This window comes from Microcaecilia unicolor, chromosome 4, assembly GCF_901765095.1.
Source record: "Microcaecilia unicolor chromosome 4, aMicUni1.1, whole genome shotgun sequence".
NCBI lineage: Eukaryota > Metazoa > Chordata > Amphibia > Gymnophiona > Siphonopidae > Microcaecilia > Microcaecilia unicolor.
Genome location: NC_044034.1, coordinates 317,115,022 through 317,138,743, shown reverse-complemented (window position 1 = coordinate 317,138,743; position 23,722 = coordinate 317,115,022). Strand labels below are relative to the sequence as shown.

General features: G+C 46.4%; 1 protein-coding gene across 16 annotated transcripts in view; it reads left to right on the top strand.

Moving 5' to 3' along the window:
• Positions 1-23,722, top strand: part of AAK1 (AP2 associated kinase 1) — a 149,437-nt gene that overhangs the window by 19,282 nt on the left and 106,433 nt on the right. For all 16 annotated transcript variants that reach the window (XM_030201872.1, XM_030201873.1, XM_030201870.1 and 13 more), the window contains one exon: positions 18,965-19,083. In XM_030201872.1, the coding sequence (XP_030057732.1) occupies positions 18,965-19,083 (119 nt within the window). The remainder of the gene's footprint in view (positions 1-18,964; positions 19,084-23,722) is intronic.

Genomic DNA, 23,722 nt, shown 5'->3' with positions numbered 1-23,722 from the left:
GTATGTTAATGTGTTCTTGTGACCTATGCTGCTGCATGCTGTACAAACAGGGGTGGAGAGAGACTGGAATGACTGGATGGATATGCTGTGTGATAGTCTTTTACCAGCAGTGTGAACTGTCTTAGGCAGAAGGTGTGATGTGTACTGTAAAAGTGGACAGGTGCCGTTTGGGAATAGGGTGGGGCTGATCAGTAGTCTTGCTGTCTGTTTTGCACATGTTTAACCCCCCCCCCCCCCCAAGTTTACACATACTGCCCAGTAACTGAGGTTACCGCTCTCCCTTTTTGTGCACTTCTTGCTTTAAGGCTCCCTGGTAAGAATATAAGAATAGCCATACTGGATCAGGACAAGGGTCCATCTAGTCCAGTATCCTTCTTCCAACAGTGGCCAATCCAGGCCACAAGTACCTGACAAAATTCCAAAGAGTAGCAAGATTCCACACAACCAATCCCAAGGATAAGTAGTAGCTTTCCCCTTGTCTATTTTAATAGCAAATTATGGACTTGCCTTGGCCAAACCTTTTGTTTTTTTAAACCTAGATATGCTAACTGCTGTTAACCACATTCCAGAGTTTAACTATCAATTGAGTGAAGAAATATTTTCTCCTACTTGTTTTAAATGTGCCACTGTGTATCTTCGTGGAGTGTCGCTTAGTCTTGGCACTTTTTGAAAGAGTAAAAAATCAATTTGCTTTTACCTATTCTACTGCACTCAGGATTTTGTAGAACCTGCATCGTACCCTCTTCAGCTGTCTCTTCAAGCTGAAGAACCCAAATCTCCACCTTCCCTTATATGAGAGGAGTTCATTCCCTCAATCATTTTGGTCGCTCTTCAACTTTCTTCAGTGATGGCTGATGGCTCCACCCCAATCCTAGCACAAATGTGTCTTAGCTAAGTGGGAGGCTATCCTTTGGGTGTGCAATGCTGTGTAAAATAGTTTTAATTTCTTCATACATCTCAGTTCCTCTCTCTATCAGATCCTTATCCTCCTCATTTTCAGAGTTGACAGGCCCTTGAGCGGAGGAAAAATACGCTGGTTTGTTTGACAGATGGCACATCTGGGCCCTCCACACAGTTCTGGTTGCAGCAGTCTGAGGAGGCTGATCCAGTCCTGGTGGAGGTGTAGGCCTCATTTTATAAAGACAGCTCCATGTATGCAGTTGGGTGAAATGGGCTGGATTAGCTTCTTTAGGTGGTGGACCTGAGGAGGTGGTGGTGGTGGGGGTAACTCATTACGTAGACGGTAAGCACCAACCCAAACCAGTTTTGTTGGCAAGATTATCAGTAAAGGTAATTGGAAGGGGGTGGATTTTCTCAAATTGATTAAAGCTATCCCGAAGCAGGTTGGAAATGCCGAACTACAGGAGAGTCAATACCGAATACTCCACAGGGCATATATATCACAATATCAGGCTGCTAGAGTGCCTGTTGGCCAATGTCCAAGTGTCAGCGGGGGAACAACACCTTTTTTCATGCCTTTTGGCGATGTAGTGGCATTCAAGCATTTTGGAGGTCGCTCCATCAATACTTGGGGACACTTTTTGGTCATTGTATAGTATATTCTCCGAGGACAAGCAGGCTGCTTGTTCTCACTGATGGGGTGACGTCCACGGCAGCCCCTCCAATCGGAAACTTCACTAGCAAAGTCCTTTGCTAGCCCTCGCGCGCCCGCGCGCACCGCGCATGCGCGGCCGTCTTCCCGCCCGAAACCGGCTCGAGCCGGCCAGTCTTCTTTTGTCCGCACTCGGTACGGTCGTGTTTTCGCCGTGTCGAGCCCCGGAAAGTCGACCTCGCGCGTCCAATTTGTTTGAACGTGTTTTTTTCCTTCGGGAAAGCTTTGTCCTAGTCGGGAAGTGCTCCGGAAACCCCCCGCCGGGTTTCGTGTAAATCCTCCCCGTACTTCCAGCTTTTTTGCCCCGGTAAGTTTTCTTTCGTCGTCGGGGTAGGCCTCTTTTCGGCCTCGGTCGAGATTTTTTCTCCCTCTAAATTTGGTGCTTCAAATTTCGCCATTTCGGCTTTTGATTTCGCCGGCGTGATTTTTCCGCCCATGACATCGAAGCCTTCCAGCGGCTTCAAGAAGTGCACCCAGTGCGCCCGGGTTATCTCGCTCACTGATCGACACTCGTCGTGTCTTCAGTGTCTGGGGGCCGAGCACCGCCCTCAGAACTGCAGTCTGTGTTCCCTGCTTCAAAGGCGGACTCAGGTAGCGAGACTAGCCCAGTGGAACGTGTTGTTCTCGGGCTCTTCGTCGGCATCGGCACCGGGATCTTCGAGTGCATCGACGTCGTCAGCGTCCAGACCATCTTCCTCGGCCGCCCCTGCATCGAGTGCATCGAGGCATCGGGCCTCTGCATCGGCGCCGAGACATCGGATAGCTGCATCGACGTCGGTGGTACCAGGACCTCGTCTGCTGATGTCGTCGGACGGTGGTGCATCGGGTGGAGTGCAGGTGAGGGCTGTCCATTCCCCTGCTGGTGGCGGTGAGCCCTCGGGTGGGTCTCCGCCTACCCTGAGGGCTCCTGCGGTACAGCCCCCCCGAGATCGACCTTCTTCAGTCTCGGCCCCGAGGAAGCGACGGATGGATTCGACGTCCTCCTCGTCGGTGCCGGGGAGCTCCGGTGACATGCTTCGGAAGAAATCGAAGAAGCATCGACACCGGTCTCCTCCCCGTGTCGGCACTGAGAGCTCTGGGTCGCCGAGGGATTCGGCACCCAGCAGGCATCGGCACCGAGAGGACCGCTCACCCTCTGTTCAGGAGGTGTCGATGCGCTCCGCTCTGGACAGCCCGGAACAGCCTCCACGCCCGGAACAGGTACTGACGTCGACGCCTGCATCGACCTCTCAGCCTTTCTCTGCAGCCGCTCTAAACGAGAGCCTCCGGGCCGTTCTCCCAGAGATTCTGGGAGAGCTGTTGCGCCCTACCCCTCCGGTACCGGCGGTGCTTGCGCCACCGGTACCGTCGAGCGTGGCGCCGGCTGGCCCATCGCCCAGGTTGAGGTCCCCGACGTCGGTACCGCGTGCGGTACCGACCGCGGCCACCTCCCAGGAAGGCTCCCCGACTACGTCGGCGGAGGGAGCTTCGCCGATGCGGGCGAGGGAGTCTACCTCTCGACGCCCCCATCGTGGACGGGGTTCCACGGAGTCGAGCAGGGCGAGGTTGCAGACACAGGTCCGTGAACTTGTGTCTGACACCGAGGGTGAGGCCTCGTGGGAGGAAGAGGAAGATCCCAGATATTTCTCTGACGAGGAGTCTGAGGGTCTTCCGTCTGATCCCACTCCCTCTCCTGAGAGACAGCTTTCTCCTCCCGAGAGTCTGTCTTTTGCCTCCTTTGTCCGGGAGATGTCTACGGCCATCCCCTTCCCGGTGGTTGTGGAGGACGAGCCCAGGGCTGAAATGTTTGAGCTCCTGGACTATCCTTCTCCACCTAAGGAAGCGTCCACTGTTCCCTTGCACCATGTCCTGAAGAAGACATTGCTTGCGAACTGGACCAAGCCATCAACTAATCCCCACATTCCCAAGAAGATCGAGTCCCAGTACCGGATCCATGGGGACCCAGAGCTGATGCGCACTCAGTTGCCTCATGACTCTGGAGTTGTGGATTTGGCCCTAAAGAAGGCTAAGAGTTCTAGGGAACATGCTTCGGCGCCCCCGGGCAAGGACGCTAGAACCTTAGACTCCTTTGGGAGGAAGGCCTACCATTCCTCTATGCTCGTGTCCAAGATCCAGTCTTACCAGCTCTACACGAGCATACACATGCGGAATAATGTGCGGCAGTTGGCGGGCTTGGTTGATGCTCTTCCCCCTGAGCAAGCCAAGCCTTTTCAGGAGGTGGTCAGGCAGCTGAAGGCGTGCAGAAAATTCCTGGCCAGAGGAGTTTATGACACTTTTGATGTTGCGTCCAGGGCCGCTGCTCAAGGTGTGGTGATGCGCAGGCTCTCATGGCTGCGTGCCGCCGACCTGGAGAATAGAATCCAGCAGCGGATTACGGACTTGCCTTGCCGTGCGGATAACATTTTTGGCGAAAAAGTCGAGCAGGTGGTAGAGTCTCTCCACCAGCGGGACACCGCATTCGACAAGTTCGCCCGCCGGCAGCCTTCAGCTTCTACCTCTACAGGTAGACGATTTTTCGGGGGAAGGAAGACTGTTCCCTATACTTCTGGCAAGCGTAGGTACAATCCTCCTTCCCGACAGCCTGCGGCCCAGGCTAAGCCCCAGCGCGCTCGCTCTCGTCAGCAGCGTGCGAATCAGCAAGGCCCCGCGGCTCCCCAGCAAAAGCAAGGGGCGAGCTTTTGACTGGCTCCAGCAGAGCATAGCCGACATCCAAGTGTCAGTGCCGGGCGACCTGCCTGTCGGAGGGAGGTTGAAAGCTTTTCACCAAAGGTGGCCTCTTATAACCTCCGATCAGTGGGTTCTCCAAATAGTCCGGCAAGGATACACCCTCAATTTGGCCTCTCAACCTCCAAATTGTCCACCGGGAGCTCAGTCCTACAGCTTCCAGCACAAGCAGGTACTTGCAGAGGAACTCTCCGCCCTTCTCAGCGCCAATGCGGTCGAGCCCGTGCCATCCGGGCAAGAAGGGCTGGGGTTCTATTCCAGGTACTTCCTTGTGGAAAAGAAAACAGGGGGGATGCGTCCCATCCTAGACCTAAGGGCCCTGAACAAATATCTCGTAAAAGAAAAGTTCAGGATGCTTTCCCTGGGCACCCTTCTCCCCATGATTCAGCAAAACGATTGGCTATGCTCTCTGGACTTGAAGGATGCCTACACACACATCCCGATACTGCCAGCTCACAGACAGTATCTGCGATTTCAGCTGGGCGCACGCCACTTCCAGTACTGTGTGCTACCCTTTGGGCTCGCCTCTGCGCCCAGGGTGTTCACAAAGTGCCTAGCTGTGGTAGCAGCGGCGCTTCGCAGGCTGGGGGTGCACGTGTTCCCATATCTCGACGATTGGCTGGTGAAGAACACATCCGAGGCAGGAGCCCTGCAGTCCATGCAGATGACTATTCGCCTCCTGGAGCTACTGGGGTTTGTGATAAATTACCCAAAGTCCCATCTTCTCCCAGTGCAGAAACTCGAATTCATCGGAGCCCTGCTGGATTCTCGGACGGCTCGCGCCTATCTCCCAGAGGCGAGGGCCAACAACTTGTTGTCCCTCGTCTCGCGGGTGCGAGCGTCCCAGCAGATCACAGCTCGGCAGATGTTGAGATTGCTGGGCCACATGGCTTCCACAGTTCATGTGACTCCCATGGCCCGCCTTCACATGAGATCTGCTCAATGGACCCTAGCCTCCCAGTGGTATCAGGCCGCCGGGGGTCTAGAAGACGTGATCCACCTGTCCACGAGATTTCTCGAATCCCTGTATTGGTGGACGATTTGCTCCAATTTGACTCTGGGACGTCCCTTCCAAATTCCTCAGCCTCAAAAAGTGCTGACCACGGATGCGTCTCTCCTGGGATGGGGAGCTCATGTCGATGGGCTTCACACCCAAGGAAGGTGGTCCCTCCAAGAAAGCGATCTACAGATCAATCTTCTGGAGTTGCGAGCGATCTGGAACGCTCTGAAGGCTTTCAGAGATCGGCTGTCCCACCAAATTATCCAAATTCAGACAGACAATCAGGTTGCCATGTACTATGTCAACAAGCAGGGGGGCACCGGATCTCGCCCCCTGTGTCAGGAAGCCGTCAGCATGTGGCTTTGGGCTCGCCGTCAAGGCATGGTGCTCCAAGCCACATATCTGGCAGGCGTAAACAACAGTCTGGCCGACAGGTTGAGCAGGATTATGCAACCTCACGAGTGGTCGCTCAATTCCCGTGTGGTGCGACAGATCTTCCAGGCGTGGGGCACCCCCCTGGTGGATCTCTTCGCATCTCAGGTGAACCACAAGGTCCCTCAGTTCTGTTCCAGGCTTCAGGCCCACGGCAGACTGGCGTCGGATGCCTTCCTCCTGGATTGGGGGGAAGGTCTGCTGTATGCTTATCCTCCCATTCCTCTGGTGGGGAAGACTTTGTTGAAACTCAAGCAAGACCGAGGCACCATGATTCTGATTGCTCCCTTTTGGCCGCGTCAGATCTGGTTCCCTCTTCTTCTGGAGTTATCCTCCGAAGAACCGTGGAGATTGGAGTGTTTTCCGACCCTCATCACGCAGGACGAAGGGGCTCTTCTGCATCCCAACCTCCAGTCCCTGGCTCTCACGGCCTGGATGTTGAGGGCGTAGACTTTGCCTCTTTGGGTCTGCCAGAGGGTGTCTCCCGCATCTTGCTTGCTTCCAGGAAAGACTCCACTAAGAGAAGTTACTTCTTTCATTGGAGGAGGTTTGCCATCTGGTGTGACAGCAAGGCCCTAGATCCTCGCTCTTGTCCTACACAGACCCTGCTTGAATACCTTCTCCACTTGTCTGAGTCTGGTCTGAAGACCAACTCCGTAAGGGTTCACCTTAGTGCAATCAGTGCATACCATTACCAAGTGGAAGGTAAGCCGATCTCAGGACAGCCTTTAGTTGTTCGCTTCATGAGAGGTTTGCTTTTGTCAAAGCCCCCTGTCAAGCCTCCTACAGTGTCATGGGATCTCAATGTCGTTCTCACCCAGCTGATGAAACCTCCTTTCGAGCCACTGAATTCCTGCCATCCGAAGTACTTGACCTGGAAGGTCATTTTCTTGGTGGCAGTTACCTCGGCTCGTAGAGTCAGTGAGCTTCAGGCCCTGGTAGCCCAGGCCCCTTACACCAAATTTCATCACAACAGAGTAGTCCTCCGCACTCACCCTAAGTTTCTGCCAAAGGTTGTGTCGGAGTTCCATCTGAACCAGTCAATTGTCTTGCCAACATTCTTTCCCCGTCCTCATTCCTGCCCTGCTGAACGTCAGCTGCACACATTGGACTGCAAGAGAGCATTGGCCTTCTATCTGGAGCGGACACAGCCCCACAGACAGTCCGCCCAATTGTTTGTTTCTTTCGACCCTAACAGGCTAGGGGTCGCTGTCGGGAAACGCACCATCTCCAATTGGCTAGCAGATTGCATTTCCTTCACTTACGCCCAGGCTGGGCTGGCTCTTGAGGGTCATGTCACGGCTCATAATGTTAGAGCCATGGCAGCGTCGGTAGCCCACTTGAAGTCAGCCACCATGGAGGAAATTTGCAAAGCTGCGACGTGGTCATCTGTCCACACATTCACATCTCATTACTGCCTGCAGCAGGATACCCGACGTGACAGTCGGTTCGGGCAGTCAGTTCTTCAGAACCTGTTTGGGCTTTAGGATCCAACTCCACCCCCCGAGGGCCCTGTTTGTTCTGTTCCAGGCTACACTCTCAGTTAGTTGGTAAATTTTTTAGGTCAATCTCAGTTATGTCCTCGCCGTTGCGAGGCCCAATTGACCAATGTTGTTGTTTTGAGTGAGCCTGGGGGCTAGGGATACCCCATCAGTGAGAACAAGCAGCCTGCTTGTCCTCGGAGAAAGCGAATGCTACATACCTGTAGAAGGTATTCTCCGAGGACAGCAGGCTGATTGTTCTCACAAACCCGCCCGCCTCCCCTTTGGAGTTGTGTCTTCCCTTGAAGTGTATTGTCTTGCTACATACTGGACTGGCCGGCTCGAGCCGGTTTCGGGCGGGAAGACGGCCGCGCATGCGCGGTGCGCGCGGGCGCGCGAGGGCTAGCAAAGGACTTTGCTAGTGAAGTTTCCGATTGGAGGGGCTGCCGTGGACGTCACCCCATCAGTGAGAACAATCAGCCTGCTGTCCTCGGAGAATACCTTCTACAGGTATGTAGCATTCGCTTTCCTGGAAGGGAGTCTTACTGAATAAATGGGAGGCCTATGGGCTTTCAAACAAAAATTTGCATTTACTACTGTGTAAAGCTTATGCATTCGGGAAGAAATGCATTCTTAAGCATTGAATGGAGGAGGAGCCTCCCTTTTTCTGGTACTGGAGAAATAAATTGCATGCTTTTATGTTATGGGAAGCAAGGTCTGTTTGAAATTCCCCAAAGAGACGGCGGGCTTTCACATCTATCTGGAATTGTTACTTGCAAACTATCTCCCACAAAGCAAAAGTGCAGTATTGAACAGGTTTCAGAGCGTTTCCTAAGTTGATACTGTTATATTAGGAATGTTTTGGGTTCTCTGCTTGGGTAGGGGAGGGTGGACTGTGAATACTGGTTGTTAACTCTTCAATGATGGCCTGGGGTCATAAGAGTCCAGACGCTGGGTCATCTCAGTGTTTAAGATCTGGGCTAAAGTGGGGTTGGGGGGGGGAGTTTTTTGTTTTGTTTTGTATTTTTCTTCCATACAACAAAACTGGGATCATGTGTTATCCAGCGTTTTGCTGTATAATGTTTTCACTTATTGTTCTGTTCAGTTTGATTGCTGTCTTGTAATCAATTGACACTTTTGTTTAGATATGTTGTTTAGTTGCTAGATGTTTTATTTTATTTATTATCTCATTTGTACCCCACAGTTTCCCAACAGTGTCAGGCTCAATGTGGCTTACAATGCACCACAGAGGCAGGCGCCAATGCAGTAAAATGAAGCTAATACAGCAAACCTACAAGAGATAATGGGGAAGAATAGGAATGGATGGAAGGAGAGGGCAAAGTTTGAGGGAAGGGGGATATGTCCAAATGTCTCTAGATGCAGTTGAGTCACTACTACTACTACTATTTAGCATTTCTATAGCGCTACAAGGCATACGCAGCGCTGCACAAACATAGAAGAAAGACAGTCCCTGCTCAAAGAGCTTATAATCTAATAGACAAAAAATAAATAAATAAAGTAAGCAAATCAAATCAATTAATGTGAACGGGAAGGAAGAGAGGAGGGTAGGTGGAGGCGAGTGGTTACAAGTGGTTACGAGTCAAAAGCAATGTTAAAGAGGTTTGCTTTCAGTCTAGATTTAAAGGTGGCCAAGGATGGGGCAAGACGTAGGGGAGTCCGCAGGGTAGGCACTTTTGAATAACATGGTCTTCAGCGATTTCCGGAAAGATAATCTGTAGTGGTTTTGATGGACCTCGGTAAAGAGTTCCAAAACTGAGTGCCAATGAAAGAGAAGGAGGTAGCGTACGCAGTCTTGTGCTTGACTCCATTGCAATTCGGATAGTGAAGGGTAAGATATGAACGGGAGAGCCGGAACGTATTCCGAAGTGGTAGGGAGATGAGATCTATCATATAGCCAGGTACTTCACCATAAAGGATTTGGTGAACTAGAGATCAAGGTTTAAAGGTGATGCGATCTGTGACAGGGAGCCAATGTTGGATTTGTTTGATCCTGAATAAAAATTGTTAACCCTTATCGGTAAAGGTGTTGCTTCAGCAGCAAAAAGCCTATAGCTGGGTATGTGATTTTCAAATGGATACAGTGTACGCTGCTCAAAGATATGAATGATGAGCAGCCAAGGAATGGGAATAATATACTGGCCCTTAGTGTACTTAAAACAGGCAGGTTTTGTGCGAGGAGCATTTGAGGGGTAAGAAAGTGTTTGAAGGTTATTCTGTATGTCTGAACAGTGGTGTTTAGTTTAGTTTATAGTTTTCATAGTTTATTAACATTTGCTAGTCTGCTCTGATGGGCAGAGCAGTGTTACAGTCTAAAACAGAACAAAAGTATCTATTTACATTTACATCTCTTCCAGCCGAAAGAGGTTCAGCCTACTCCAAGGATTCAATATGTAACCTGAAGTCCTTTCTAACAACATATCTACGGACCATTTTAGACTCTTATCCTTTCCCCGTTTCTTTTATTCTGTCTAATTTTAATTGTAATCGTATCACCACTGATCTGGCGATAGCCTATCAGTACATTGTAAGCCACTTTGAGCCTGCAAAACTGTGGGGAAAAAGTGGGATATAAATGTGCAAAATAAATAAAAATAGGACCGCAATAACTCACATAAAGAAATAGAGGAGGGGACAAGGAAATTGTTAGGCTCATGTTCCCTCCTCGGGCCAGTCCTGGCATTGTTTCAGACTTGCTATCATTTGGAACTGCCTAAAGAGAAAAAGCCGAAAGGGCACAGCACACTGCCACTGAATCAATGTATTGGCTGGTCATGTGAAATATCATGTGACTTCTGCAGTCATAAGATGGTTTTCCTTTTCTTTCTTTCTTTCTTTTTTTAAAATAATTATCTTAACTTTGCGTGATATTTGGGTCCTTTGAGGAACAGCGGTCACCAAATGATAGCCAAGGCTGCAGTTTGATTTCTGAAAATTGTTTCTTAGTAAACAAAATTATATGTCCTAGTAGGATTAGAGAGTTGCCCTTGGCCAGTAATTACAGGCTGACAAATTCAGGCTAAAAGCCTGTTGATAAAACGCTCCATGAGGCGCTGTGCTGTGTTAATGAGGTTTAACATGGGCTTCTGGAGAAGTTACTGTGAATGGCTGGAAGGAAGGCTTATTTTGGCATCCAGTTTGTGCTATTTCCAACAGGCCTTTCGTGGCACTTCATATTCCAGCTGCTGGTATGAGTGGGTTTTTGTTTTGTGTGACTGAGTCACATTTTTAAAATGGACAGAAAAAGGGGTGGGGGATCTCTGCCTTGTAGTTTTCAGTGGGAGACAGTGTGTATACTCTTTGGGGAGAGGGAGCAATGATACATTCCTTTCTCTGTTGCCTAATTACAATTATTTTCATTGGTCCGGGAATTTTTGGATGCCCCTTCATTTTGGTTTTAAAACACCATCTTTTTATATTCTAAACATCTCTGCTGTTTCATCTTTCCTCGTTATGTAGCCTGCAGATCAGTGTGCCGTTCTGTCCTTTCATTTATCCCTTCCAGTTACTAACAGAGCTCATAGGTCATGAGTGAGGCCTTCTTATTGCACTGATTTAATACGTTTTATGGCAAACTTTCCAGAGCTCCAAGGTCTTCGTCAGGTTAGTGGAAAAATCATTCAGAATTGTATATTTTCAGAGGTACAGCAGTGTTCAGTCACCATGTACCTAACATTATGTTGACTGCTTATTGTAGAGGAAACTGTGTGTGGTTTTTGATGCACCAACAGACAGATATTTGTGTGGCTTGAAGATTTTTGGGTTAGATATTCTTTTGTACTGTTCTCTGTTGGGTATGGCAGTTTTCCCATCATTTCAGATAACCAGATTAAAAAAGTTGGATTCATTTTGTCCTGTGGGCCTATGTCTTTATAAGACAGGGCTGATTTTATTATGGAAAGGGATTTTTTCCCCTTTAAATCTGCCTTCTGGTGTTTTCTGCTTCTGAAAAGTCATCCACAAACACAAGAAATCAGAATCTTTAATTTTGAGTACAGCATGAATAACAGCAGAGTGAGCTGCTTCTACTCTACCCCTCTCCCCTTGCTCTCTCACTACACACACTGCATTACCTCTGTACTACAGCATGGGTAACAGCGGTGCAAGGTAAGCCCCTCTCCCCATGTACATCTTGCTTTAGTCTACATTCTGCCCTGTTCATGTGGATGAACTTTCTGTGCCCAGCCCATTTTTAGTGTCTCTAGAAATTTCTTGTTGCTACCAGAACGATGGGTTGTAGTGACATGGATATGCACAATATGCTGTGGGAACTGGATAGGTATCGGCAATTGACTTCAGATAGACCACTAGAGTTGCTAACTAGACCCAGATTCACCTGACAGGGTTGATCCAGTCCTGGCTTACCCCATTGCATGCAGGGATTTGTGGTTCTGATTTCCCCATTGTATTCCCTAAGAAAAGCAGGGCTACAAGTCCCTGCACGCGTTAGGGTAAGCCCAGGACTGGATCAACCCTGTCGGGTGAATCTGGAGCTAGTTGAGAACCCTACAGATCACTGAATGGCTCTCGTGTGGTAGTGGGGGCAAAAGAACTCTTATTGGATTGGGCCTCCCGTAAAAGAGACCATTTATTATTTTGGGGCTTCTGATCTTTTGGTTTTAACTGATTAAACATTAACAAAATAACCCCATTGTAAAATAAATAGGTGTTTATTAGGTAAGCTGGAAAAACACAGATGCCTGTAATTTTTTGTACCGTCAAGGAACCCTTAATTAGCTGAAAGGTACCTACATTTACAGTCTGTAAACACTTAAGAAAAAGCCCTAAGTGTTATTGAAACAGTAACATCCCAAGTTATGAGCTAAGCCACCTCTGTATCTTTTGGCTACACTGAGAAACTAGCTGGTTAATAATCAGCCAGTGAAAAGTTCTTTGGCAGGTATAGATAGCAAAATTGTTCCACGGTTGGAAAGAATCCTTAAGGATTCTCATAGCTGGTTCCTTGGAGCTGGCTAGGTTCCACATGTTCCCCCTGATGATGAATGATTCGTTTCTTCCTATAAATCTAACCGTGGCAGCAATAATAGAATTGATTTGAACAGCACAAACTAATCCATTGTGAGACAGTGTCATGTTTAGAGTCGGTTTATCTGGTCCGTCCCACTTTCCAGCTAGTCATGGGTCATGGCCAGCATCCAGTGATGTTTGACATCCTATCTAGGTCATCCAAAGATCTGAACCTATTAAAGGCTTGGTCTGAGGATGGTCTTATCCAGTCTGGTGTCCACATTAGTCTAATTGTGTTGTTTCTTCATTGACCTGATGGATCATAGTTTTCAAAAGCTTGTTAGATGTGTTGAGTTCCATGAAAAGGTCTTACCAGCAACTTGTTGACCCTTATTTCTACATTTCAGTTGTTTTAGGAGTGTCACCTCTGTGTAACAGGTTGTCAACTGTGGTTGTGTTTTGCAATTCAGTCTTTCTTTTGGGGTATAGTTGAGGACATTCCTAGCTCAGTTTGATTAAGCAGGATTCATTTTCCTCTTGTCATAGTGTATACAACGGACATTACCACTGGAAATGTTTTATAATCTTTCTGTAATCCCCTCCCCCCCCCCCGGGGGAAACTGACAATGGAATTAAGTCTGGGTGAGTTTCCCCCAGGGGATTACTAGATCATAGCTGGCTCCTAACCAGGGGTCTGGAGGAGTGATGGGAATGGTTGTCGGCTGGGAGGAGGGGTATACTCGACCGCTTCATATGTGGTGTCTGTGTAGGGGTATAGTTCTGATATGAGAGAAAATGAAAATATATGAAAATTCCATGTTGGTCATTAAAGTAATTGGGGGGAGGGGCAATGTGAGATAAGTGTCTGTCTGCCATTTTAAGCACAAGGTCTTTGTTTATCCAAACCTTTGCCAGGACCTGTGGAGTCGAGGGGCTATCCTGCCCAGCATCAGAAGCAGCAGCTACATTTGGAAATTGGAGTGGAGGAGTGGCCTAGTGGTTAGGGTGGTGGACTTTGGTCCTGGGGAACTGAGGTCAATTCCAACTTCAGGCACAGGCAGCTCCTTGTGACTCTTGGCAAGTCACTTAACCCTCCATTGCCCCATGTAAGCTGCATTGAGCCTGCCATGAGTGGGAAAGCGCGGGGTACAAATGTAACAAAAAAAAAATTTGACTTCCGCTGAGGAGCAGAGGTTGCAGTGAGGAGGCTCCAGGGAAGGGAGAGAGAGGATACTTCCTCCCCCCCACCGCGCGCGAGTAGAGCAGGAAATGACATGTTCTGTTCAGAAGCGGAAAGTGGAATCGCACCTCAGAGAGAGAACAGACAGGGATGTCCGGTCCTGGAATCGGTCCAGCAGCTGGGGAAAAGTGCAGTGGGATGCTTGTCTGGTGAAGGAATGGGATGCAGTCCTTTGTTGTCCTGCCGAGTGGGATGGTCTTGAGAGTTATGGGCCAAGTGGACATTTTAATGAGACTGAACAATTTCCATCTGATCCCCCCCAAGGGAATGAGAGTGGATGACTGTTGACCTGACTTGATGCAGGGAGTTCCTGTTTAAGTTAGTGAGGTTCATTGTTTAAGAGCAACCTTTGGAGTGAGGGGATTCTTTTGTGGACTGTGTTGCAGCGACAAAACGTAGTGGCGAACCCCCACACCGGCCTGCCGAGATTTAGCCCAGTCCTGACCTGTGCCCAGCTCAATTGAGATATTACGTTTTGTGCTCCTTGGTCCAGTTGCCTAACCCGAGGAGCAGAGCCGGCATCCAGGACTGTGTTAACGAGACCTGGGTTGCATTTCTTTCAGTTCTTGCTTTGTGTGCTTTTCCATTGCTGTAGCACCTAAATACATTAATTTAAATGTGTAATCCCCCACTACACCACTGGTAACAATCAATCAATCAACAATACAGGGTTTTTTAGAACATAAGAAAACCAAAGGGTATAGATAGAGAGCTTCATATAAAATTATATGAACAAAAATTATAAATATTTGTGTGAAAAGGAGAAATTCTCAGAGTTAGGACTCACCTGAGCGGAATGCCACCATAAGGTTTAAGGCTATTCCTAGAGGCTGGATGGGTTTCTCTATCATTGAAAATCTCCCATGTGTTCAAATGAACAACAGCAAGCAAGTGCTCCCAATGCCAATACAGTGACAATCACAACAAAAGATGTGACAACAATTTTATCTGTGTTATAAACTGAAGCTGTCTATTTATGTTCTAATATATAAAAGTACTAACCATTAAGCCCGTAACAACGGGCTAGTTTTTTGTTTTCCTATGCCCCCCCCCCCCCCCCCGGGTCCACCAACCCTGCTCTCTCCCCTGCCCTCCCCCCAGCGTGTTTCCCTTAGTTCCGCCCCCTCCTTCCCTCCCTGCTCCCTCCTCCTCCGATTTCCACGCCCATGTCCAAGCCCTCCTGTACCGCTGGTGGAGGCGGGGCTTGGACTTCTACACTCTTAGCGTTCTGAGTGACTCTACTGCGCATTTGCAGGTGAGTCGGTCACTTGCCGTTTATATGTTTGATTAGCTCTCACATACATACATACATACATACACTTACACAGGCGTTCACACCTCATTCACCTATTTTTTTTTCATACTATAGTCAAGGTAATGGTACTTTTGTCATAGTATTATTACATTTATATTAAGGCTAAAGTGAAATATAAATTTAAGATGTTAACTTGTACTCATATTTATATCATAAAATGTTTGCTCACTGTTGTTCATTTGAACACATGAGAGATTTTCAGTGATAGAGAAACCCATTCACCCTCAAGGAATAGCCTTAAACCTTATGGTGGCATTCTGCTTGGGTAAGTCCTAACTCTGAGAATTTTTCCTTTTCACACAAATATTTATCATTTTTGTTCATACAATTATATACGAAGCTCTCTATCTATACCCTTTGGTTTTCTTAAGAATGTCCTAAAAAACCCTGGCTTGTATTGTTGCTTGGCCCCTAAATACATAGCATGAAGCTTCTTTGCCACCCCCCTTCCATAAAACAAGGCAGAAATTGAGTCTTGTTATTGATGTCATTGTGGGCTTTTGAGGGGGTGAGATGAGAGTATCAGGGGTCCTCACGAGAGTCGGTAGTGTACATTAAGCTATATCACCATGTTCTGTCAAAACTGAAAATGATTGAGTTTCATCCCAGTTGACGCTCTCACTACAGAAGCCATTGGCTGTGGAGAGTAAATTTTCCATAACCTGTTCACCCGTAATAGCAATCATTCTAGAACAGGAATCTGGGGCAGTATCTGAAGGAAGGTTCCCCTCCCTCTTCCCCCCCCCCCCCCCCCCTGTACTTCTTGTTCCTCATCAATGAACAGGGGACTTAAGTTTCCTTTCCATGATCCTAATGCCTTGCGTATGCAGATGGGGGAAAAGTATTCATTTGCTGCTGCCTTTGCTTCCTTCTTACCCCAACACTGAACTTTGCAGCAAGTAGGTAACAGAATTGGTTTAAATAATTTGTTAAATATGCATCCAACATGGGTTCATAAAATCTGTCCGGAATGAGACCGTAGTATAAAGTGGTGTGTGAGTTTTCTGATGTTTACTATTGGTGGGACTGTGCATGGATCAGCATGTTTTGGGGAGAGACCTGGGATCATTTGGAGCATCTTTTGGGGAGAATGCTACCAAAAAGTAAAAACTTTCTTTTAGATTTGGAGGGTGATTTTGAGTTAGAGCAAGATGTATATTGGCTATTTGAGGCCTGTCGATGGCAAAGCGCTGTATTTTGCTGTGGAGGAACCAAATGCATCAGCTGCTCCATATAGAAAGAATGTTGGTCCAGAGGCGCAATAACAAATTCCTATGAATGTGGTCTCCTTTCCCGGACTCTTTGCAGATGAGACTAAAGAGTACACTTTTAAATATTTTAAACGCACAGATTTTTCCTGGGAAGTGGTTGGGCTTCAATATTAACTATACATACTTTTCTGGCTGGTTTGTTTCATTGGAATTTTGAATATAAATCATTGCTGGATCTTTTTGGAGGGGGAGGGGTGGAGGAGAGGGTAAAGAGGGGGTTTAAATTGAAATGTTTGTCCTATGTCCCTTTTTGTTTGGATATTTTAGACAGTTGGCAGTTTGTTGATTATCATCATTAATCTATGTTGTATTTTGATGACTTTCAACAAGTTATTTTTGTGAAAAATTGTCGTGTTTTTTTTTCATGGATGCATAGGAAATATTTCATGTTTTACTGTTAAGATAAAATTTAATGTGGACAAACAAAAGGTGATGTGCATTGGGAAGAATAATCCAAATTGTAACTCCTTGATACTAGGTTCCACATTAGGAGTCAGCACCCAGGAAAAAGATCTAGGTGTCATTGTGGATAATTCATTGAAATATTCCACTCATTGTGCGGTGGCCAAAAAAAGCAAACAGAATGTAGGAATTATTAGGAAAGGAATAGAAAATAAGACAGAAAATTATAATCCCTCTGTATCACTCCATGATGCAACCTCATCTTGAATATTGTGTGCAGTTCTGGTCTCTGTATCTCATCTCAAAAAGATATAGCAGAATTAGAAAAGGTTCAATGACGAGTGACCAGAATGATAAAGGGGATGGAACTCCTTTCATATAAGGAAAGGCTTAAGAGGTTAGGGCTCTTCAGCTTGGAAAAGAGAGCTGATGGAAGGCTTATAAAATTGTGAATGGAGTAGAACAGGTAAACATAAATTGTTCATGCTTTCAAAAAGTACAAAGATGAGAGGACGCTTATGAAATTTTATCGAAATACTTTAAAAACAGGAGAGAATATTTTTTCATTCAACGAATAGTTAAGCTCTGAAATTCATTGCCTGAGGATGTGGTAACAGCGGTTAGCATATCTGGGTTTGAAAAAGGTTTGGACAAGTTCCTGGAGGAAAAGTTCATAGTCTGCTATTAAGGTACACATGGGAAAAGCCACTATTTATCCCTTGGATTAGAATCTGATTATTACTTGGGATTCTGCCAGGCACTTTTGACCTCAATTAGCCATCAGTCTGACCCAGTATGGCAAATTATTATTTTCTTATAATTAATGAAGCTTGGTACATTGCTTCCTGGAGTGCATATTTAGTACATTGGAGCAGTTTACAATACAAAAATAAATATAACAATCCACTGTCCTCCCACCCCATCACTTCCTCTTTCTCCTTACTCACTCCTGTTCTTTTCTACCTCTGCCCTATATAATTGAGGAAAGCACTGTTCAAAAAAATTAAGGTTTTAACTAACTCCTCTTAGGTCTTGGGAGAGTGTGCTCTAGAAATGTGGACCTGCATATCTTGTTGCCTTCTATGTTGGGAGAACTTCTAGGCTTGAGTGTGCTTGACTCTTAAGTACATACTCCTTCAGTAAGGATGTCAAGTAATGTGAATAATCCAACCAAATGGCCTTCAACTGATCCTCACCTTTTGCAGCAGCCAGTGTAACAGATATAAAATTGGGGAGATGGCATCAAATTTCTTGGGTCCCATGATTATTCATGATACTGTGTTTTGGACCAGTTGTAAACATTCAAACATAAGAATTGCTCTGCTGGGTCAGACCAAAGGGCCATATAGCCAGTCAGTACCTGGCAGAATCCCAAATAGAGCAAGATTCCATGCTACCATTCCCCGGGACAATACCTATCCCCATGTCCACCTCAATAGCAGTTTATGAATTTTTCCTCCAGGAACTTGTCAAAACTTTTTTTTTTTTTTTAAACTCAGCTCACCTGGGTCCCCACTATCTAGTTTTGTATGCCTAGTCACTTAAAATTTGCATTTATTATAAAAGGCGTTTAAGATGAACTTCCTTGCTTACTCTTAAATGTTGCCTGCACCACTGCTGTAACGTGGTGCTACATGATCATCTTCTGTTTATCTTCACATTCAGACTTACCGTGACTTTCATTTATAGCTTTTGTTCCCCACCCCCACCCCCCCACCAGTGTGCGAAATCTGAAACACCTTTATTGCTCTACCTGCTTGTGTTGTGTTTTGGGGATTTTTCCCCCCTTAGTTTGGGTTTAATGTAGTCTACTGAGCTACTCTCCAACCACCACCAGACACATATTCATATTTGCTCAGCTTTGCTGTGTTGTGTGCCACGATAATATGTTCAGTCGGTATGAACTGGACAGTGGTTATGGAGCGTGCATATTAAGTCGGTAACATGTACATGCGAGTAAGTCCAGATGCAGGGACAGTGTGTATTTGCTAACCTGTGTGCCGTGCCTTTTGTCAGCTTTATTCCATGGACGGGAAAGGATGTGTAGGCTAAAATTATCTTTCCCATACTAGATGATGCTTCCAGTTGTGAGTGGGTGCAGGTACAGAGCATTCATGCTGTTTCCTGTGGAACTGTGGAATAGAATTGTTGACCTGTTTTCTCCACTGAACTAAATTCACATTCATAAGGAAAAGCAGGACTACAAGTCCCACAGACCTGAGTAAAACCGGGACTGGAATTAGGCAATAATGCAGCAGCTGTTGAGTAGGTGGTGCCATCCTGTTCTAAGCTCTGCAGTGCCACCACAGTGCAGGGAATTGGCTGAACAGACTTGTGCCAGCAGTGGCATTTTCTATCTTAAAAAGTGCTGCACTCATTCTTAGCAAAATGGGAGTGTAATAGATCGGAGGGGAAGAGGCATGAAACTGAGTGATTGTGTACATTGTGTCCCTGTGTGTTCCTGCACAGAAACTAAAAAAAGATGCCTCCTTTCTTTGTAGGTGGATTTGCAATCGTGTTCCTGGTACGAACTAACAACGGTGTGAAGTGTGCCCTGAAACGCATGTATGTAAATAACGAACATGACCTTCAAGTCTGCAAGAGAGAGATTCAGATTATGGTAAGGCTGGTTCTGTTATGGCCCTTCCCTATCAGGACCTCTCCCCCAACCAAATGTGCTTCCTGTCAAAACATTTTACACCAGGCCTTTTTTTGACAAGTTGGCACATACTGTGTGTTATTAATCAGAACAGGCTATGAATGAGACAGAGATCAATGAAGCTTCATATCTACTTCCAAAATATACCTCTATGGTTGAGTTGCATCTAGGGTAGTTACAAGCCTCTTTTTGGAAACACTTAAGTCGTCATTTGGTTTGATATAATTATATATAAAAAAAAATACGGTACAAACAGACTCTGTCATAGTAGCTGACCATCAGGACCAGGGTGGGTGCTGTTTCTCTTAGTCCAAATCTTTGCTAAGGTTGCCAACTGAATCCACATTCACCTGACATAATTGGTCCAGTTATGGGTTTACCCCATTGCAAGCAGGGACTTGTAGTCTTACTTTTCTTAGGGAATGCAGTGAAGAAATCGGATCTACAAGTCCCCTGCATGCAATGGGGTAAACCCAGGACTGGATCAACCCTGTTGGGTGAATCTGGATCCAGTTGGTAACCCTCCTCTTCCCTTCAACTGTTGTCCAAAAGATAACACCTGCTTCCTGTGGGGAGGCGAAGAGGGAACTGTGCCTGCCAGAAAGGATGAGCAACAATATTTAGTGATTCAAGAGGTCAAACTTTCTTTGCCATTGTATAGTCTCTCTCTAATTCTAGCTAAAAATAACATGCAGAGTAATTAAGACCATTGAAATGTGTTGCTGTCTCACGATTTCCTAGCTGCAATGTTGTATAATCGTGGCAATCACGTATAGAGATAAAAAGCTGTTGCCTTGGCAATGGTGGCATTACAGGCTCCCTGTGCTTCAGTTGTGCAGCTGCTTCAGTGCCCTAATTCAGGTTTTTAGATCTCATTCTTAGCCAGGAGTAACCCTGGGAAGTCTTGCTTTCCACCATGGGCATGATGTTTTTAACCATCATGCCTTGCATGGGTAGCTTTTCGTTATATTCTTGGTGGCTGGGAGGAGACATCAAATGAATGCGATACTGACCCACTTGAACCCAGCTGGTTCCCTTTGCATAAAATTTGTGCAACGGTGGCTTGTGCACTCTGCCGTTGCCCGGCTGGTTAAAATTCATCTTCCACATCACCCAATCAGATTTGCAACATTTGGAAGGGCAAAGGGCATGATGCACGTGTGATTTTTTAGAGAGGGAAAGGGAAATGGGACTTGATATACCGCCTTTCTGAGGTTTTTGCAACTACATTCAAAGCAGTTTACATATATTCAGGAACTTATTTTGTACCAGGGACAATGGAGGGTTAAGTGACTTACCCAGTGTCACAAGGAGCTGCAGTGGGAATCAGACCTTTGGTTCCATCATTGATGCATCACTTTAGAAGGGTCTCTATTGTTCTTTCTTTCTACAGGGAAAATATGTAATTCTTATTGGCCTTTTGAAGTAATGACTATACAATAATAAATGTTCAGTATTTTCATAAACTGAGAAGTACTGACTACAATGTGCTCTGTTTTTGTTCACTTTGGGAGTAATTTTATAAAGGGTTTTTTACATTCAAACGTGTGCATGATGACAAGAGTGTATGCACTTTTACATGACTTAGGTGTGAGCATACTTGGGCACAGATTTTGGTTGGAGTTGTGGCTTAACACATGCAAATATTTACACATGCTTCTAAGCACGTGTAAATGTCCACCCCTCCACATTAGTTATGATTTTCAGCTTTTTTTATGGAGCAATTTTATAAAGACACACATAGGTGCTTATATACCTGTTTAAAAATAGGCCCAAAATAGGCACCTGCTTGCCCTCCCAACCTAGGATAAAAAATTACCCTCCCACGTAGGTAGTCTATGATCTGTTGCTTACTGCTTGTGCCTGGCCTCGTCCCCTCAAACTATATTTTCTATACATATCTTAACCTAATTTTCATTTATCAAGTATTGGTTAAACATATAAAAAATAAGACTTCAGTAAAATACCATTTGTTCCAACGTACCAGTAGGTTTTTGTGTTGGTTTTTTCATTATAGTCATCTGGGGATGTTTTGCCAGTTCTTAACTTACCTTTAGCGTACTCAGGGCCAGATGCATCAACCAAACGTTAAAAAATCTAAAACGTTAAAGTCCCTAACGAATTTTAAAAAACAAAGGATGCACCAAAAAAAAAAGTCGCACATGTTCGGTACGGTACTGTAAAGTACAATGCTTCAAACCTGTGTAATCCCCGTCGGTAATTGGCCCCTAACGCATGCGCAGAGCAGCCAAGCGTTATGCTGGCTGCTCTGCACATGCCACAAATGTCAAAAGTACCCCAAAAAAAACCAAAACACAAACACGTTGCATGGATCAGGAGGGGGCAAAGGTGCTCATCAGGAGCGTCCTTCACGGACGGCCTTGCCCCCACCCCGCCCGAGTTCGCCGCTGCTCCCCGCTTCCCCCTCTTCCTGGGCCCACCCCGTCTGACGTAAGTAACCTAAGTAGGTTACTTACGTCAGACGGGGGCGGGCCCAGGAAGAGAGAGATGTGAAGGCATCAGCTGAGCTGTTCTTGCTCGTGCAGCGCCTTCACACAGAGGTGAGAGGCGCTGCACGGGCCCGGTAGGAGGGGGCCTGGTGGAGGGGGGGAATGGCGGCGACGACCCCAGGAGGGGGCAGAGGGGGCGGGGCACAGGGCGGAGGATTCGGGAGGCGGAGCTGTGGGGAGAAAAGTAGAGAGGAAGGGAGGGGGAGCCGGGGCTGCTAAAGTTATGATTTGTGTTTTGATTTTTTATTTATAATGCAGGGGGAACCGGGGAGCAGCGGCGACCTCGGGCGGGGCGGGGGGGCAAGGCTGTCCATACAGGACGCTCCTGATGAGCGCCTTTGCCCCCTCCCGATCCTTTTTTTATGTTAGTTTCATTTTTATTTTAGGCAGAGGGAAGCAGGGAGCTCACTTTTCTTTTTAAACATGATTTTTATGGTGCAGGGGCCAGCGGGGAGATGACAGCTCAGGCCTTAACGACAGGTCTGAGCTCACATTAAATTTCAGACAGTAGATGATTCGTTGCAATCGTCGGTGTGGTTAGTGCATTCCGAATTGTCCACATTTCAATGGTGGTTTCTCGTTTGCATTCTGTTTTTCGTTAGCTGCTAGCTTCCTCGGAAAATGGCCTTTGATGCATGCTACAGGTTCATTAAGGGTCAGTAAAGGGTCGTTAAAAGGGTTGTTAAGGTTTAGTGCATTTGGGCCTCATTACAGTAGCAGCCCTCAGCTGGGAGAGGTAGGGTCCCAGACACCTGGGCTCCTTCCAGAGCTCTGCATTTGTGAGCTCTAAAGCTCTCTTCTTGGTGTTTTAATAGCTAAGACTTTTTTTTTCTCTCCCCACCCCCCAGGGGCTGTGAAGGCTGCCTCTGCTCCATTACTTTTCCTGGATGACTCGGGGAGAGGAAGATCTTAGCTGGCTATCAAATGCAGATTCTTCTGCATGCCAGTAGAGGCATAGAACCTCCAGATCGGCCCAAGTCAGTTTTTCTCATCACTGCTTTCCAGTGTATTCCCAGCTTATGTTAGTGTTTTGTAATGGAGCACTGTGGAGATGGAAAAGAGGGATGGAGAGAGAGCTTGAAACCGTGCTGCTCTTTTGAAGCGAAATTACTATGCTGAAAGTGATCTGTTTTATTCGTTCACTCTATAAAGCAGAAACATGGAAATTAGCGCAGACAGCTCTGTATGCCTCACCTGGTGTTTAATCCAGTGTTTAATGCACGCTCTGTGTGTTGCTGCCTTTTTGTTAAATGGCTTGGTAGCAGCCTCCTTTGTGCATAGTTTTTTCTCAGCTGTAAAAAAAACAAAGAAAATTATTTTTTGAAAAACATATACTTAAAAACAGATTCAGTTGAAAATTAAATGGATGTCAGGTGGGCTTAGCTGCGGACTGGTGCCTCTTGAGGTGTTGACAGTAGATGAGCTCACACAATATTTCGAAGAAAACATAATAAAAATAAGATCAAACCTAGCTGCAACACAAACACTCGTAGATTTCCTATACGAATATGAAATCAACAAGGACCACATCAAGGCAGACAGAATCTGGTCCTCATTTAAGATACCAACAAAGCTCTACTGACAAAATATGCACATGCCAACTGCCTGCTAGCTGCCCAAACTACATGATGGAAAACCCACCAGATTGGTTCATCAAACGCTTAACTGAACACATAGAGTACATGTTCTCGAAAGGCATTTCCCTTCTGACAAGGGCAACATCATACTCACTCTAATCCCTAAAGATGCCACCAGCAAGATCAGTGAACTCACTAATTACAGACCAGTGGCATCAATACCACTGCTGGCAAAACCAATGGAGGGATTAGTAGCACAAGAATTAATAGAATACCTAATGCATTACTCAGTCCTTCACAGCTCTCAATCAGGCTTCAGACCATGCTATAGCACTGAAACAGTCATAACTACCTTGATCACAAAATTCAGAAGAATAATAAGCCAAGGGCAGTCAATACTACTACTGCTACTACAATTTGATATGTCAAGTGCTTTCGACCTAATAGATCACATAATACTAATACCTCTGCTCAACAATATAGGAACAACTGGAGCGGTAGTGGCTTGCTTCA